The following is an 18,020-nucleotide window of genomic DNA, read 5'->3' as shown; positions in this document are numbered from 1 at the left end:
AATAGATTAGGAAAAGTGTAATTGAATTAAAGCCACTCTTTTTTGGAGCAGATATACTTTTACCCTGGGTAAGCAATTTCCTGGTTGAGTTTTTAATCACTTTGCAGCACCTGCTTGTTTCAGAGGGCGACACTCCAGAGATTACTCTGAGCCGGTGCCAACAGCCAGCATTTCTCACTCCCCTCTCACCCGCCTCCGCCCCCTGCACGGCTCTAGACACACACCCCAATATAGAATGACAGCACGTTGCCACAATTTAAATGACACTGCCTCTGCCTCTTCAGAAGGACAGGTCCTCCAGAGAGCACCAGCCACAGCAACTGTCCACCCTTGCAAAAAACGCCTTCGTCATGGCATATAAAGCAGCACATTTGGCCTTTAAATCGCGCTGGCACAAGACAGATGAAGAACTCTGTCGGCACAGTATGTCCTTCGTCTTGCATAAGGCGATCCGAAATGACTTCTTTCAGAGTTACCTTTATCTGCTGGAAAAGCTTCCCCTGGGTGAGTAGCTGGTGGGCAGGAGCGTCTGTGTGCATGTGTGACAGTGCTCCGGAAAGATGTATCATGTTAGATGGTGGAGTGCAGACACATTAATGACAATAAGTAGTAGTTTTGAGAAGCCCGGCTAGAGAGACTGCAGTGCTAGCTAAACCATTCTGTACTCTCCCTCTCAGCTCCCTCTAATTCAGTACCCTGTTGTTTTACGTAAATACTCCAGAGATTGTTAGAGGCGGGAAAGGGAAAGACCACAAGAGTGAAAGGAAGTTTGGTTTCTGGCAGGTGGTTCCTTTTTTTGTCACCGTTTAAGTAAAACGTGCATTGACCTGTTGGGAACTTGGAAGGACAAATGCAAAACTAGCAGAGCTGACAGGCCTTAATTTCTGTTGCCTGATACCTGTTTTGTTGTCATTCGTTGTGTCCTTAGCCTTGTAATATGTATTGTTTTGGACAAGTGCTTGAAAGGTAATGATTTTTAAATTTTTTTTTAAGAGCCTCTGTGATCCAGATCTCTGCAGCAGGCTGTCTAACCTGCTGTTCGTTATCTGGGAGGAAAATGCTTCCAAAATGTTCGTTTGTAGCCAAATTTCAGTGAAAGCCTCTGGTACAGGATGCCAAGACACTTTTTTTTTTTAGATGCAGAAAATGAACGTTCATTTCTTAGGAAAATTTGACCCTGAATAAGAAACAAAATTTCCCCAGGACAATATAGCTAAAAAGTAGATTTGACTTGAGTCTGTATTACATTAGCATGTCACTTTTTCACCAGAATTATTCAGCCTCCACTCAGTGTTAGAATTGGAGGAATTTAAGATGGAAAGTATGTGTCTGTGCAACCTGTTAAACGGCTGTTCACAGTGAATTCTTTGAGGGCTCCTTCCTCATTGAAAGAGCCATTTAGGCAAGTGGATTATCTTACCTGATTGTGTGAAACCCTAGTGAAGACTCTGCTCAAGATGCTCAAGAATTCATGAGTCCTTAAAGAGAAAAAGCATTTCCTTGTTATCTTAGTATTTTGATGTGGCTTTTCAAATGCAGCAATATCTGCAGCTATTTAAAATGAAACATGGAAGATAAATACTTCTGTCCCTAGTGGTAGGTAGCTGTGAACGATGGAAAGGAAGGAAAGATGGAAAGGAAGGAAAGTCAATTATAGGTCAATGGAATCTCAAGAAGTCTATGAAAATGTTATTCTTTCATTTGTTTTGAAAATAAACACAAAATATTAGAAACTGAGCAGGATTTTCTACAGTGTTAACTCTTAGTGTAAGTAGATCATTTGAAGGCTAGAAGGTAGCATTATGAACATATAGCTTAGAATTTCATGTAAAAGTTCCTGCATCATGCTTGTAACTTATGACTGCGTCACAGTATATATTTATGAAGACAAAAATACCTTGGTTTAAGGGCTGCAAATGACTGAGAATCCATCAGTCCATCACTAAGCTGTTTCCCGGCCTAATTGCTTCACTCCTGTAAAACTATATTTTATTTCTTGTCTGAATTATATTTGAATTTCCATTCCCAGCCAACACGCTTTGTAAAATGTTCCTATCAGACTAAAGATCCCCTCTGCTAGGCTTTTCATGACCTGAATCATTAAAACTTCCCTAAAGAGCTTACAAGCTTATTGCCAGCCTATCCAAATTAGTTTGACTCCATGGAAGAGGTCCTGTGAGTCCAGCCTTCATGTGAACATGCAGTATGTCTGTTACTCCATGGTTATTGTCATGTAGTAAAAGTGGGCATAAGGACAGGTACTGTGGGGTAGCTCGTGCACTGTGAATACACATCCAAGAAACTTCACAGCATGCTGGGATGTCATGCTCTGGATGCGTGGACAATCAGATGGGTAAAAAGTGGTTGGGTGATTGGGCTCAGAAAGTCGTTGTCATATCTTGAGCTCAGTGGAGTACCACGAGGGTCTGTCCTGGGACCTATCCTGTTTAACATCTTTATCAGTAACCTGGAGGAGGTGAAGGACTGCTTGTTCAGCACATTTGCAGATTGAGGCCAACTGGCAGGACTTGTCCGCAAGTTCTAGGTCAGGACTGCCATCCAGAGGCACTTAAATAGGCTGGAGGAAAGGGACACTGGGAACCTGGTGAAATTCAAATTCACTGAAATTCAAAGGCAAATGCCAAGTCCTGTACCTGGAAAGGAAGAACCTTTGGCAACAACAACACAGGCTGGGCAGTGGCTGGCTGGGGAGCAGCCCTGCTGATAGGGTTTTAGTAGACAGCAACTGAACATGAACTAGCAGTGCGTCCTGGCAGCAAAGGCAGCCAACAGTATCCTGGGCTGTATTAACAAAAGCATAGCTAGCTGATCGAGGGAAGTGATTATCCCCTTTTTGCAGCAGTCATTAGACCATATGCATGGAGTCTTGAACTCCCAGTGCGGGAAATGCCATGGAGTGAGTTGGATGACCTCCAAGGTGGTGAGGGAGCTGGAGCACATGCCTCATGAAGAGAGACTAAGGGAATGGGGCATCTTCAGCCAAAAGAGACAGCTTCAGGGACACCAAATATCAGCCTGCCAGTACCTACAAGAAGATCATGAAGAAGATGGAGCTGAGCTCTGCACAGTGGTGTGAGGCAGGAGGACAAGAAACAGTGGCCATAAATGGAAACAAAAGAAGCTTAGACTGGCTATAAGGAAAAATTCTTTCCCCGTGAGGACAGTCAGACATTGGAACAGGTTGCCCAGCAAGGTTGTACAATTCTCCGTCACTGGAAGCTTTCAAAACCTAGCTGAATGAAGTCCCAGTGAACCTCATCTGAATTCATGTCTGTCCGTGCTTTGAGGAGAAGTTTGGACTAGAGACCTCCTTAGGTCCCTTCTGACCTGGATTATCCTGTGATCCAGTGCTCTCTGTGATGGAGAGGACAGAATGTGGCGGGTCTGAACATCTCTGCAGACACTTTCCAGTTCAGTTCAGAGTGGAACTGGGCAGAAATGAAATGAACTTCTCAGGCTTGAAGTCTAGATGCAGATATCTCTGTGTAAACAGTATTAAATGACTAAAGCAACACTAAGACTGTGACCTAGCAGGGTAGTTAAGCGTGTGCTTAACCCTAAGCATGAATAATGACACTGAAATCAAGCCTCACATTGAAACTTGCAGTGCAGCCCCGGGTCAGCAAGGTAGAAAGTTTGCTTCAAGCTATGCTAACTCCACACTCCCCCCACTCCATTGCTAGGTTCAGTGGTAGAGCACTTAGGCATGTTTACCTATGAGCTGAGCATATCTGGTATCACAGCCTGTTAAGAGAAACATGTCACTTTTACAGACCAGGGTAACATTTATAAATAAAAGACATGAGTAACTTTAGGCCCTGATCCAACAATGTACTTAAATGTGTGTGAATGCCCTTAAGCCCAGTGGACTTTCATGGAGCTATTCAGATGCTGGAAATTATGCATATGTTTACATGGGCTGTGGGATTCGGTGCCAGTGGGGTGAGATATGCAGTGGAAAACTCAGATGATTGGTCCATGGAGACAAATATTCCCATGTGTGAGGCACGTGTCTGTAAGTAAAATCTGCTTTGGGGGTGGGCTGATGTTCATCCTCTATAAAACAGAATTTAAATGGTTCTCGGACCACAGTAGAGAGGTGAATTCTACCCTGTACCCAGATAACTATTTTTCGACTGGTGCACAAAGCAGATGTTGCATGTAAAAGGGAATACTCAGCCAAACTGGAATTAGTTCAATATCTTGCAGAAAGCACTTGGAGCACAAAATAATGTTCACAAATAAAAACTTCAAAAAAATTACTTGCAACATTTACTTCTGCTAGGGAAATTTAGCTGAGTAAGCCGTGCAACCAAAAACTGTAAGACAGTCTACTGCAGGTTGGGATTGCACATGGTCTTATGTATTAAGTGGTCCATTTCTCTAGAGATGTAGAACAGATGCACTAGGAAACAAAATTTTGAACTGATCCATAAGAAAATATTAGAGAGAACATTTTGGACTTTGCAGGGCAAAAGGCCTTAGGTAGATACTCTCTGTCTAGTCCAGGGGTTGGCATTCAGCTGTAGGTCACCACTCTGCATCCAGACTGCGTTTGCAGCAACTGAAAATTATTAACGTCTCATGGCTGTGGAGTGACCTTTAGGGAGCCAGGTCCTGTTCTCAGCCTGCTTTTGCAGTGGGTTTGTTTTAGGCCTCTCCACTTGGGGGACTTGTTAGCAGATTCAGCTGAGAGACCAAGTGTTCCATGAAAAAAGTTTCTTCTTGCTTTACTAGAAACACATTTCTAACCTGAAGTTACACTGAAAACCTTGTCTGTGAAAGACAGCTGCTCCCCACTGCAATCTCTGAGACTTGCAGCCTCCAACATCCTATCCTGCCTGTGCCCTGCTTTATAAAGTTCATTGAAATCAGGCTGTGTATCCATAACAGACCTCGCAAGTATTTCATTTCCTGATGCACGAGATATAGTCCCACATGGGTCATGGAAAGGGAGATGCCTCTGGCTAGATAAGTCCTGTGATGAGGGGGAGGCATGCTGGAGCAGAGCTCAACACTAACTGCCACCAAGGACATGGGTGCCTCCTCGCACTTCTCTTTTGCAGTGTATTCTTGCAAGCTGGCAAACCTCCCTCTCCCTCTGGTCCTGGTGCTGGAGCCTGCATGCCAGGCACAGCTGCGAGGCAGATCAGAGGTGAGGTTGATTGGCTGTGTCTGGAAAATTGAGTTGTGGATCGGGAGAGTTGTCAGTGTTGCAAATTCATGAGAGGGAGGAGTAACACTGAGGGAGCAAGAGGTGAAAATCATCTCTATAGATCACACGCTGCATGAGTGAGACTCTGTGGGTCTGCAGGAGAAGACTTTGGGTACAGTGCCACCCTTTATGTTAGCCAGTGTCCTTGCATGCCCTCAGGTGAGGGACTTGCATAAAAAGATCTTTGCAAAGTTTGATGGGTAGAGAAAACCCTATGGATGCTGAGACCAGAGCTGTTTTCGGATGCCAGCACGTAAAGCAGGGCTCTGGGGCCCCAGCTGGCCCAGGAGGAGCCCAGTCAGCTGGTGTATGCATGCGAGTCCCGGCAGGCATTCTGCAAGCCTGATACTGGTTCTGAGTGAGAAATCTGAGAGCACACGCTACAGATCTGATATCCTGAACAGCATATCGACCCCATGTGTTGCCTCAGGTCAGGCTCATGTTTTGAGTAGGACGACTCTGAATATTTGTTGTTCATGCTGCCAGCTGCCTGCAACACCCTGTCCTAGTGTGCAGACAGCCTGTAAATACCTTTCCCTTCAATCTAGCAGAACGGGATAAATCACTGTCCCTTGATAGGTCCATTAAACAAGCCCTAGAAATCATCACTGGACTCTTATATGGAAGATCTTGCAAAGCCAACATGCAGGGATTCAGTTCTGTTCACCAGACAGGCTGGCATCTGAAATGGGGAAAAAGGAGACACAGAGAAAACAAGATGGCGCCACTCCCAGAGGAAGATTGAGATCGTTTACTGGAGGAATCACAGCCACCAATGGAGTCTTTTTCCCAGGCTCTGGGAGCCACCCTGGCCAAGTTGTACTGGGGATTGGCTGCTGCCCCCTTCATATTAATTTCTTCAGCTAAATGGTTTCTTCTGAGTATGTGAATATAATCAGTGGAGTGTGTAAAACTCCCAGGTTTGACCCTTGCTGGGCTCAGTGCTTCTTGTGGTATAAATTTCTCAGGCATAACATAAATGTGTAATGGATTAAAGCTTTAATAGTATCCGTTCGGCAGTTGACTTAAGCAGGTGATGACAGGAGAGGCTGGTAATGCTGCTTTTGTTGGATGAAGGATATGCCGGGCATGCTGCTTATGTGTAACCCAATAGCACTATTCTGTTCCGAGTGGTCCTTGGTGGTAATTATTCCCCATCCTGCTTCCTTTGTCCCCCCCTCATTTGCCTCCAAAATGTCATTCTCCTGCTGAGGATGGGCAGGCACACACTTATCATTCCCTGCTGAGCTTGCTTGCCCTCAATAAATACATTCCAGGCTTATATTCAGGGCCTTTGGCCTAGCTCTCATCCTCTGCGTGGAGGGCAGAATTCCTGTTCCCCAGCTGGCGTAAGCAAGGCATGGCCTGTTCAGACCCTTCCCAGCAGCGACCGGTGGTGCTCCTGTGGAAGTTTAAAGATGCAGCGACAAAGCCCCGCTGCCTGGTCCTTCTGTGTACGCAGCCGGCAGGGAGCTCTCCCTTTCTGTTGTTATTAACCCAGAAGGTGTTTGCTGCTGGATCATTTCCAGTTCCTCAAGCTTGCTGGGAATCTGCAGTAAAGCTGGTCTCACACTGCAAGGTGGTGCCTGCAAAGACTTGTTCCCAGTGTGACTCCATCCCTCCTTATTGCTCAGCTTTCATAGACAGGCTTGTAGTTGTGTTTTCGTTGGAAGGTCTGGCTGGGAATCATACAGGAATTGTACAGTCCTGCCATACACACAGGAAAGTGCCTGGACACCTGTATGTGTGCATGAGATAGTAAGAGGTGCTGGTTTCCAAGCAAACTGTTTATGGCCTGCTTCAATCAAACAATTTGAGCTGCAAAACATAACTACTTTTGATATGCCAATGCACATCGAGTATAGAAAAACCCAGGATGCGGAGGATAGACCTCAGTTTTTTAAAGAATAGGGAGAAATAGCCCTTTACCCAGCAAAGCTCACAGGTTTTAATAAAACAGCTGCAAACTTATGATTTCTGTATATTACCAGCAAAATAGCCAAGCAATGAAAAGAAACATCCAAGCCTCTGGAATACAGGAACTTTCCAGTATATCACCCACTCATTATCTCACTCCTTGATCTGTGACACATGAAAATTTAGGACTGTCTCTTCTAAGTTGTCTCTCCCAAGTTGTCTCTCCCCCATATACTCATTTAGGCCCGGCATTACCATCTGCTCTTTGGTTCAGCTTACTTGGAGTGCCACAGAGTGTACAGTATCACTAAAAATAAACCAGAGCGAGTGCCTCATTCATCCACTCTCTTCTTGGTGCACTGTCCGTGCAGCTGTCAATGGCTAGAAAGCATATATGGAAATCTGCAGAACAGTTAGGTTTGTGATAGCGGAAATTATGACCCTGCATAGCAATGAATGCTGCCCACAGCTTTTCTGGGAACAAATCAAACCCCTCGCTCTCTTTGGCATGCATGTTCACTTCAAACTTGAAATGATTTTTCACTGATGTGAAAACATAGTGTGATGACAAAAATGATGTCTGAGCCTGGGAGTCGCTGAATTTGCCCAAGGGGGGCTGTGTCCCTTCAAGGTCTTGCAGGATTAAATCCAACACCTTTCCTTCCACCTTCGCTTTAGAAACAGAGGTTTGGTGATTTGAAGGCTCAAGTTAAGTTTATAGATCTTGGCCACCATGCCTCCAGAGCAATAAACTAAACCAGAAATATCTGTCATTAACAATAAAATAGTGATTTATCTACTTGCAGTGAAACTTTACGCTTTGACAAGTCAAGTTATCAATGGGGAGATGCAGTTCTACGCCAGGGCCAAACACTTCTACCGGGAGGTGCCAGCCACAGAAGAGGGCATGATGGGAGACTACATTGAGCTCTCCAATACAGACATTGAATCCTCCAGGGAGTTTCTCAGGAAGTTTGTTGGGGTGAGTCATTTAATCCCATCTACTGCAAGAAACAGTGGTGATGTGTCGTAAATGACATGCACTGTGCCCGGTCACATATATTTTAAATGGCACCATCTGTCATCTTTGATATACAGTCACAGGGCATAACTGACTGTCATTGGGTCTAGTAATGTATTCTGCCAGGTCACGCATCATCATGAATACCCATTTTGCCTGGCCATATGTCATTATTTACCTGTTTTGCATTCTTTTCTTATGCTCCAAAGCTTCAAAGAGAATTGTGCAAGGAGTTCTTATAGCTGTGTTTGGGTGGGAGATTAATTCGCAGTGCAGGACTGGGACGTTTCATGATAAAATCCTTGCTGGCTTCAGTGGGAGATTTGTCTGTGCAAATTCCTGCAGTACATTTGGGAAAGTAGCTGAGACTAAATGCCAAGTTTCTGTTTTGCCTATTTATAGATATTTCTGAGAATGCTGCAACAAAACCCAGCCCTCCTCACCCCCCCCCCCCCCAAACATTAGGAGTATATAGAATAAGCTACCCATTAGGAAAAATATTTTTTTCTTGGAACATTCCAGTATCACTAGGGACCTTTGCAGGCAGATTTCTAAAGGTCTGTAGACATCTTCAAAGGTCTGCTTTCACCTGAGGTGCAAAGAGATGCTAAGTGGGATTTTAAAAGCACGTACAATAGCAATATCACTTTGGCACTTAGATTTCTGAAAATCCTCTTGATGCCTAAATGTGTCTTTGGGAATCTGCAAATCTTTAAAAGTATGGCCTGATGGTTTTCTGACTGCCCTTCCCTCTTCCCAGGGGAAAAGCCCACTAAATTACCTCAACAACAGCATTAGATGCTAAAGAATCCACAAAGCTACAGGAAACCAAATTTTGTAAGTTCTCCTGCTCACAAAATTACTAGTTCTATATAATGCTACCATAGATCTTTCATTTTCTGCTCAAATGTACAAATTTGGGATAGCCAGATGACCTTTTTTTAGTCTTAATGATCTACTGTGGAAAAAAGCTCAATAGGTTAATTAGATGTTGTGTATAAAAAAGGGCACTGTTTAAATGGATTGGGATGGAAAACGAGTGTGGCTTAACAACAGATAGAAATCCTATATAGCAGTGAAGAGCAACTGATGGCAAAGTTTGCTGTACCTGATAGACGCAGGCTTTTGGTGCAGTGAGCCAGCAAAACACGAGTGAACAGCTACATTTTTTTTATTAACAGTCTTGTATTAATGCTAATGCAAAAAGGCTTCACAACATTTCAAAGCCTCACTCTATCAGGCTTTCTACAAACACAAAAGAAGAAAATACAAAGCAAGTTCAGCAAGGCAGCTGAGCCTGATGGTAAAATGGCATTTTCAGAAAAAAATGAAACACAGCTTATAAGCCTAGAGCCAGCTCAAGGCATATTCCTTAAATTTTACTTAAATCTCGTTTTAAGGACATTTGTGGAATTCAAGTGGTGCATAAGCATGTACTCAGGGAAAGATTTCATGCTTCCTAGACATCATATAGATTCAGTTTCCCAAACGGCAGGTTTATATCACACTGTTAACGCTTTCTCATCTCCAAGACCTGAAAAGGAAAGATGTACAGTCTGTAGCAGAGTTTCACATGCCAAAGAGAAATCATACCCAATGCATCAGGTGTGATGACAGATACAAAATACTCCAGAGCGGAGTTCCTACTCCTATTAATAGCCAGGGATAGAAAGAATACTCTGAATGGCCAAGATCAAACAAGAAAAAAAAAAAGGGGGGAACAGAAAGGCATCTGCACGTTTTGGTAGTTCTGATTTAGTTTGTTAAAGCTTGTCCTCTGTTGAGATACAGTCAATTGGTTATGTTACTTATGCTTTATTTTCCTTTCTTACTACTGCAGTTTGAATCCTACTTGACCAGATACAGATATTTACTGGCTTTCTGTAGTAGTGACTTTATTGTAAAGCTAATTTAAGTTATGTCTTCCCAAGTTTATGGCTCTATGAATAATTTTTTTTTTTCCAATAAGGTGATCAAGACAGAAAAAAGCAATTTGCTTCACCCTAATATAAACTATACATTCTTTTTTAAAGAGAAGTTTAACAAAATCAGAAAATAGGAAAATTAGTTTCAGGTCAACTTAACATATTTCACTTTTTTTTTTAATTGTTTTACCCTCTGAAAAACTTTTACCTTTGTTTTCAAGGTGTAAGTCAGTTCCAAAATGAAAAATGCTATTTAGAAATGAAAAGTTGACAAGTTTTGTTTTTTTTTTCCTTGAAAGTCGTGAAGAAGAAGTATCTTGACATTTTCAACATTCTTTCCCATGTTTTTTGGCTATAACTATTCTCTAGCTTTGAAATATCAATTTCACAGAGAGTTTTATTCTTCCAAACCTTTATTTTCTGGCAAAACTAGTGCTCCTTAAAAAACAGTTGCCCAGTTCCACTCAAATTACCCCTCTTGAGTTAGTTTGGCTGGTGTGGAAATGCCACACAATGACATTTCCCTTACATGACTGATGTTGCATACCTTCATGTATGGCATTTCTTAGCATGATTCTTAGCACCACTGTAAACTGAGCTACAGATTTCTTTACCATTGGAGAATTTATCTTGCCTGGGCACATGGAAGGAATTACAGAAAGGACTAAGGACTTCACTTATATTTTAGCCTGTCTCCTTCCCAGGTGAGTCAAAGTGAGTTAAAAGTGCCACTGTGCTCAAATTAAGAGGTTTTATATGTGTGTGGGCAGAACTCAAACCAAGAGCAACATTACTTGAGCCAACAGTGCTCTACAGACAAGCTATAGGCTGTCTTAGGTACAGTCATACTTGAAGGGTTATCAGCAGAGCTATAGCACTGCATATTTATGGCAATGTATTAATGCCAGTTAAAGCCTTGATGTCCACATAGACACTGTGTTTTCAAGTACCTAATCAGGAGGTAATGTCTAAAAAAGGAAATAAAGAAAACAAAGAAACCATTAATTCAGGACCAGTTGTGAGCTATAGGTGGGTGAAATAATACAGATAGAGATTATATTGACTTTATAGCTCCCTTTCTGCCCTAAATCCTTTCTGCCTTTCTTGCCCTCAGTTCACCTGCCTGATTGGTTACTTGCTGAATGAAAAGCTTCTCGAAAGTGATTATTCTCCTGTTTGATCAGGGGGATGGAAGAGATTTTGTTGAAAACCTCATTTTTTTTTTAATTTAGAAAGAAGACCACTGTGATTTTTATCTATTTCTTGAACTCTGGTTTCTTTTTTATTGTACATATCTACACTGCCTTCCTGCCCTTCCAAGACCTGAAGTAGCATCAGGAACACATTCCACAGCTCTTGTATCCCTAAGGAAATTTGTGAGTGCCCTATTTAGCTTTACATAACAATTTTTGGGTGTGTATGTGTCCTAAATGATAGTGGTTCTGAGTAATGGGAAGCAGGTAATCAGAGGAGCAGTCAGTCTTAAATTTTGAAGCCTGTTCTGGCTTAAAATTTTCACTTACACTATTTTTTTAAATAAAGAGTCTGATTTTCAACTCAGTTAGGCTTTTGGGAAAATGATTGCCTTCCAAAGAAAATGTTAATACCCTGTCAAAGCTCTGAGCATTTCCAAACTGAAAATATATTAGCTGAACATGGAATTATGTCAACATTTTCATTACAAACGGAGCTGTGGTGCTTCACAGGGCTTCTCAACTGACTGACTGATGTTCTTGTTCCCTTTCAGCGAAGTGTGGGATCAAGCTTCATCTCCCATGATTGTTCCCTTTCCTTCTTCTCAATGGCAAATGGAGACGTGTCATCAGTGCTCCTTGCCGTGGCACGTCATGGGAGATGAATTCCCTGTTTTGAGTGAGGTACTGTGACTGTAGGTTCTCTGTACCACAAATGTCAAAGAAGTTACATGGCTTTTTGTCGAATTCTGTTAGCTGTTTTGGTAAATCATCCTGTTTTTCTCACCAGCTTTCTCAAAGATTTTTACTTAATCACATCAGTGTAGGCCTGTATGTATCTGCCAGGAAACAATATGGAAATCCACCTTGTAAAGATCCAAGACACAGTTCCTTCTCCTTTCGTGAACTCCTTGTTGCAGGGTAGTCTGGTCCTCAGTAAAAGCCACATGCTCCTACGTGCAGCCTGTGAATGAAGAATGGCTCACATTTTCTGGCTAACTATAAACAGGTAGTCTCCAGAGTCCAATAGGGTTGAAGGCTTGTGGACTCTTGCACACATCGGGAGATTAATCTTCCTAGGTATACAAATTGGGACCAGCAGCCCTGGAGACTGGTGAGAGCCTCTGAGGTCCTTGTGCTCTTTCTACAGTTACTCTATGTAACCAGATGCTCAGCTGGGCTATTCATAGTCATGCCATTGACGGTACTGTCCTTTGACCTTAATAATCTACTGAATTACCCACTGAAGCAAGGCCAAAAAAGCGGTGAGTTACATGATTTATGCTTGGTCATTACAGAGGGGGGTCTCCCAATAAGCAGGAAGAGCAAGACTCTTCCTGGGCTTATTTCTTTTAAGAGCAGTGGAGTTGCAGCAGCGACTTTGGCCCATAGCTTTCGCTTCAACACTCGGTTCCAGGGGACAGGGAAAAGGTGTTTACATTTGCTTTTAATATATTTGTTTAACAGATAACTTTGGCTAGGGGAGCTCCAATCCCACAGTCAGTGCATGTACAAACTTAAAATTTTTGTTTTACAGAACAGCAGCAAGCTCTTAAGAGCCTTTTTATAGCTAGAATGGAAGCTTTAGGGGTGAAATACAGCTTTCACTATAAAGCTCCTTTTACAGTGACTCATTATTTTCTCATAGACATAGCTTTTGCGCCACATTTTTTCATGTCTGATCTCTGTCCGGAGATGATATTTATGAAAAAAAAAAACCAAAACAGTTAAGGAAAATCTACTCAATCATCTTTCTTGTCTCTATGCCTAAAAAAGAAATCCTGTATATGCTCCAGTCCAAACTTTCTGAGTTGTCATAAGTTACCTACAACTCCAAGATCTTCGTTCAAACACAGCTTGTTTTGAAAACTGCACTCTGATCCCAAGGATGCTGTGTATCTGCAGAGGTGTCCATGGGCACCTTGGGAGTTCTGTGCTGCAGAAGTTACTTCTTGCATGCAGTATTTGGTACACGCTTACTTTTTTGTTAGGCCTTTACAGGGCTGAGAATGAGGCTTATCTAGCCACAAAGTTGGCTGTGAGGTATGAATATTTCACAGATAAAGTTGCAAGGACTTTACAAAGACCAGTGGATCTTCTGAGAAAGAAAGGAGCTTGTGAAAGATTATGTCTCTTCTTATACCAAGGAAAACCTTATTGCACAGCAATAAATGCAGGGCTGCAATGGAGAAGTCCCATCAACAGCAGCCTGGGAACATAGCAGCCCAGCTTGGCTCACATATAAGTACTCAAAGCTGTATTGATACTGTCCCAGGTTCTTATCAGTCTTGCAACAGCCCTGCACAAATAAGGAGACAAGACACGAGGCTTGGTGGACTAAAGGCCATAGCGGATAACACAGTTGCTATGATCTTTCAGGTGGTATTTTTCAGATTTCAAATTATTTTCTTGTATCCCACAGGGGGTGGGGAAAGCTGGCACCAACCGCGCCCTGGACTGCGGCTCTGGGATAGGTCGTATCAGCAAGCATGTCCTGTTACCAGTTTTCAAGAGCGTGGAACTGGTGGATATGATGGAGAATTTCCTGGCTGAGGTCCCGAACTACCTGCAGGGCAAGGAGGAGAGAGTAGAGATGTATTATTGCAAAAGCCTCCAGGAATTCACTCCAGCCCCACAAAGATATGACGTCATCTGGATTCAGTGGGTTTCAGGTTAGTTCAGCCTGATTCATCCAGCCCAGCATCTTAGAGAGCTATGCAGCCTGTGCTAAAGTTTGTGTTAGAAGAATGGTGCAGCTGTAAAAGGAGGTTCTCAAAGCTTTGGGACTGCTTCCTAAAATCTCACAAGAGACTTCTGAGAGTCCTCCCCAGCCACGTGCACAGTGGGTACAAATCAAGTTGTTTTTTTCAGGTCATGTACTGGAGGAAGGTACATGTTCTTGGAGAGCAGCCTGCATGCTAAGGTGCAGCTGAGGAGTAGGCCTTACATATAGGTTTTCTTAAGCAGGAGTCCTCCTTCTTAGTTGCCAGTGCTGCAGATACACAGGGTTGGCCTCACCTGTGAGCAGGGATTTCTGAATCTGATGGGTATCCAGACTTGGGGGTATTTCAGGAAACAATCTGAAAAAAGTCATAGTGAAATCACCAATACTTGTGAACCAGACCATGTCTTATACATGCACTGTGTTGTGGTTTAACCCCAGCCAGCAACTAAGCACCACACAGCCGCTCGCTCACTCCCCCCCGGTGGGATGGGGGAGAGAATCGGAAGAGTAAAAGTGAGAAAACTCATGGGTTGAGATAAAGACAGTTTAATGGGTAAAGCAAAAGCCGTGCGCGCAAGCAAAGCAAAGCAAGGAATTCATTCACTACTTCCCATCGGCAGGCAGGTGTTCAGCCATCCTCAGGAATGCAGGGCTCCATCACGCGTAACGGTTACTTGGGAAGACAAACGCCATCACGCCGAACGTCCCCCCCTTCCTTCTTCTTCCCCCAGCTTATATACTGAGCATGACGTCATATGGTATGGAATAGCCCTTTGGCCAGTCTGGGTCAGCTGTCCTAGCTATCCTCCCTCCCAGCTTCTTGTGCACCTGGCAGAGCACAAGAAGCTGAAAAGTCCTTGACTAGTGTAAACTCTGCTCAGCAAGAACCAAAACATCAGTGCGTTATCAACATTATTCTCATCCTAAATCCAAAACACAGCGCTCTACCAGCTACTAAGAAGAAAACTAACTCTATCCCAGCTGAAACCAGGACACACTGATGCTTATCAAACAGGTTCACTTAGCTATGTCCTACAGTACCCATTCATACGAGAAATACCTGCTGCTTCTCCTGCAGCCACCCCAGTCACTGCCCTGCAGTATTAAGAGCAGCAGACCGGTGATCAGATAATGTGGGCTATGTTCCTCACAAAAAAAAAAAAAAAAAGTTCTTAATTTTTTCTAGAAGACCTTCTGCAGTGCCTAACTGTCCTTCCAGAAAGAAGGTTTTCTCCTAATCTGTGAACCTAAGTGTCCATGGTGCAGTTTCAGCTGGCAGAAGTCATTATTCTAAAGCACAAGAGGAGGCCTGAACACCTTCTCTCCCAAACCCTGGAGATAGATAGTTTCTTGCTAGGCAAAAAGAAAGATAAAGATAGAGGGATTAGCACAGGAGATGGTTTTATTCAGGAACACTTATTTGTCCTTTACACATAGTCTTAAAAAAGTAATGAAACTGAGCTTCTTAGAAGAGGTCTTTATAGCTGTACAATCAAATTGCTTCAGAACAGTATCATTTTCCTTCGTGTTTTTGTTTTTCTTGAATAACAGTCATTGCAGTAAATGTAGCTCCTGCCTCATCTTTTGCGCAAATTTGAGTCAACATGAAACTGAATGAGCTATGACTTGTCTGAGGCTGTGGTGATCCGCTATGTGGCTGCGGTGATCCGCTATGTGGCTGCTAACAGAGGAAGCATATTCCTTTTCTTTAGCATAGACACAGCTCTGAATCTCCTTCCTCCATCAATTTCAATGAAATATGTAGTGATCTGAAGTATTAATCAAATTTCCACCCCTGTCTTGAATTTGGCTGAAATATGCCAACAAGCTCAATGCTTTTTGGTGGAGTGAAGGCAGGACTGTCTGGTAGAGAGCAACACCGTGAAGATCTCATTTTCTTAGGAAACTAGGCTAAAAAGTAAGTTAAGAGAACATAAAGTTCCAAATCAGGTGTTCAAAGGCTTCAACAAATCTTGCTGATGCAATCTTGATTTGTCTTACGTATGCATAAGTATATGAGCCCAGGCTTTTATTTTATGAAAAAGTAAAAATGCAAGTTTACATTTCATATAGAAATTACCATTTTCCTTCAACTTGAAAGGTATTCAGCTTTAGGCTTTGGGGCTTTTTTCTTTTTCTTTTTTTTTGGGGGGTGGTTAAAGAAATCTGACATGCTATGTCAAAATGTGGTTTTGAAATTACAACTTCCATTTATAAAGGTTTACGTTTTCCATCAAGAAAACTAAATATTTTGACTAGAAAATACAAACGATTATTTTTTTCAAGTTTTTCATTCAGTTTCTGACCACCTGTCCTTGTTAATTCATTTTAGATGTTTCACATGTGAGAGTTTTCATTTTGCTCTTCTCTAAGCCCTGCACTACTGATCTCAACATAACGGAAATATTGGTCTTTGAGAAGGAAGGATAAAAAACACAATCTCAATAACATAGTGAAAAAAGTACTGTTTTTAAATTTATATGGCATATGCAGAAATCACAACAGTATGGGGTAATATAAAGAGTTTATCTGGCAGTTTGGAAGGTCTTGCATTCCTCACTGGATCTTTGAGCCAGAACTCCGTTGATGGGTACATAATGTTACACAAAGTTATAGAGATTTGTAGCATTAAAAGACAGAAGGGACTGTTACATTATCCGGTTTGACCTATGCTATATCACAAGTTGTTATATTCATTCCTTTACCCTTGTACTGAGCCAGTAGTTTGTGTTCAATTAAAAAATATCTTGAGAAATTCAACCATGCTTGATTTGAGGACTTCAAGAGGTGGTAAACACCACTTCTGTTGGTAGTTTCCAATGGATAATTACTTGCACTGTTAAACAGTTGTCACTTACTTCCAATATGAATTTGTTTGGCTCCAGCTTCCTGCCACTGATTCTTATTATGACTTTAACCACCAGATTAAAGAACCCTTCAGCACCCAGTATTTTCTCCACTATTCCCATTGACTTCTGTCCACATCTGTTGCTACTACTAATATGGATCCTAAATATTGATTGAGTTTGTAAATGTTGATCTCGTTGATTTGCCCAAGATTTCATAATTACATCTGGCAAGAGTAGAACTTCTCCTGCAATAAATAGGGTATGGAGACTCAGATCAAGGTGCCATTCTGATGTGTACAGGGGGAGTCTGTTTGAATGGTTAACAGTGATCTATTTTCCATCTTTTCATCTGTAGGATATCTGACAGATAAAGATCTCCTGGAGTTTCTCATCCGGTGCCAGAATGGCTTGAAGGATAATGGTGTTATCATTCTCAAGGACAATGTAGCCAGGGAGGGCTGTATCCTGGATTGTCTGGATAGTAGTGTGATCCGAGACCTGAACATCCTCCGCAGCCTCATTGAAATGAGTGGACTCACCATCCTACGAGAGGAGAGGCAGGAGGGATTCCCTGATCAGTGTGTCCCTGTCTGGATGTTGGCCATGCAGAAAGGCCCTGGCCATTCCTGACTGCATAGTGAGACTGCAGAGACTGGACTATGGATGAACCGTAGGACTGGGAAGGCGAAAAGCATCTACTAGAATCCTCCTAATCATACCCTGCTACTACTACAACTCTAGGGCAGCAACTCCTAAAGGATCAGGAGAGAATTACAATTGAGCCAGCTTCTCCAGGGAATAGTCTGCTCCTAAATCCTGCCTGCTTCATCTTTCTCTCCGTTTTTAAAAGCCTTTCTAACAGCTCCTTGTCACATGTCTCTTTCATTAAGGAGTCAATACTGGACAAAACTCAACTAACAGAAAATAATTAGGTCTGAAGTTTCTGTAGTGGCTAATACGTTTTGGAGTGTTCTGTATGAGGTGTTAACAAATAAGCCTGGTATTTACTATGGTACTTAAATCTTCTTGGAATTTAAGAAGGATCTGTCAGATCACTGAAGCAGGAAATTCAAATAGCTTCTGGAAAACCTAACCCAAATTTTGACTGTCATCACTATCTGTACTTTAAAATATTTAAACCAAAAATGTAAGAA

The 18,020-nt window shown here is 42.4% G+C and overlaps 1 protein-coding gene across 2 annotated transcripts in view; it reads left to right on the top strand.

Moving 5' to 3' along the window:
* Positions 1–17,496, top strand: part of NTMT2 (N-terminal Xaa-Pro-Lys N-methyltransferase 2) — a 38,465-nt gene extending 20,969 nt beyond the window's left edge. The window contains exons 2-5 of one of the 2 annotated variants that reach the window (XM_087733303.1): positions 285–504; positions 7,960–8,135; positions 13,715–13,964; positions 17,222–17,496. In XM_087733303.1, the coding sequence (XP_087589429.1) occupies positions 285–504; positions 7,960–8,135; positions 13,715–13,964; positions 17,222–17,496 (921 nt within the window). Of the gene's footprint in view, positions 1–260; positions 505–7,959; positions 8,136–13,714; positions 13,965–17,221 lie in introns of those variants that run through there. The other variant, XM_009462505.1, reaches the window with a different exon arrangement.
* The last annotated feature ends 524 nt before the right edge of the window (positions 17,497–18,020 follow it).

The sequence above is a fragment of the Nipponia nippon genome, unplaced genomic scaffold (genome assembly GCF_047370975.1).
Source record: "Nipponia nippon isolate SJK-2023a ecotype South Korea unplaced genomic scaffold, ASM4737097v1 scaffold_5, whole genome shotgun sequence".
Classification (NCBI taxonomy): Eukaryota; Metazoa; Chordata; class Aves; order Pelecaniformes; family Threskiornithidae; genus Nipponia; species Nipponia nippon.
Note: the sequence above shows the minus strand (reverse complement) of the source record. Positions and strands in the feature narration are given on the sequence as shown.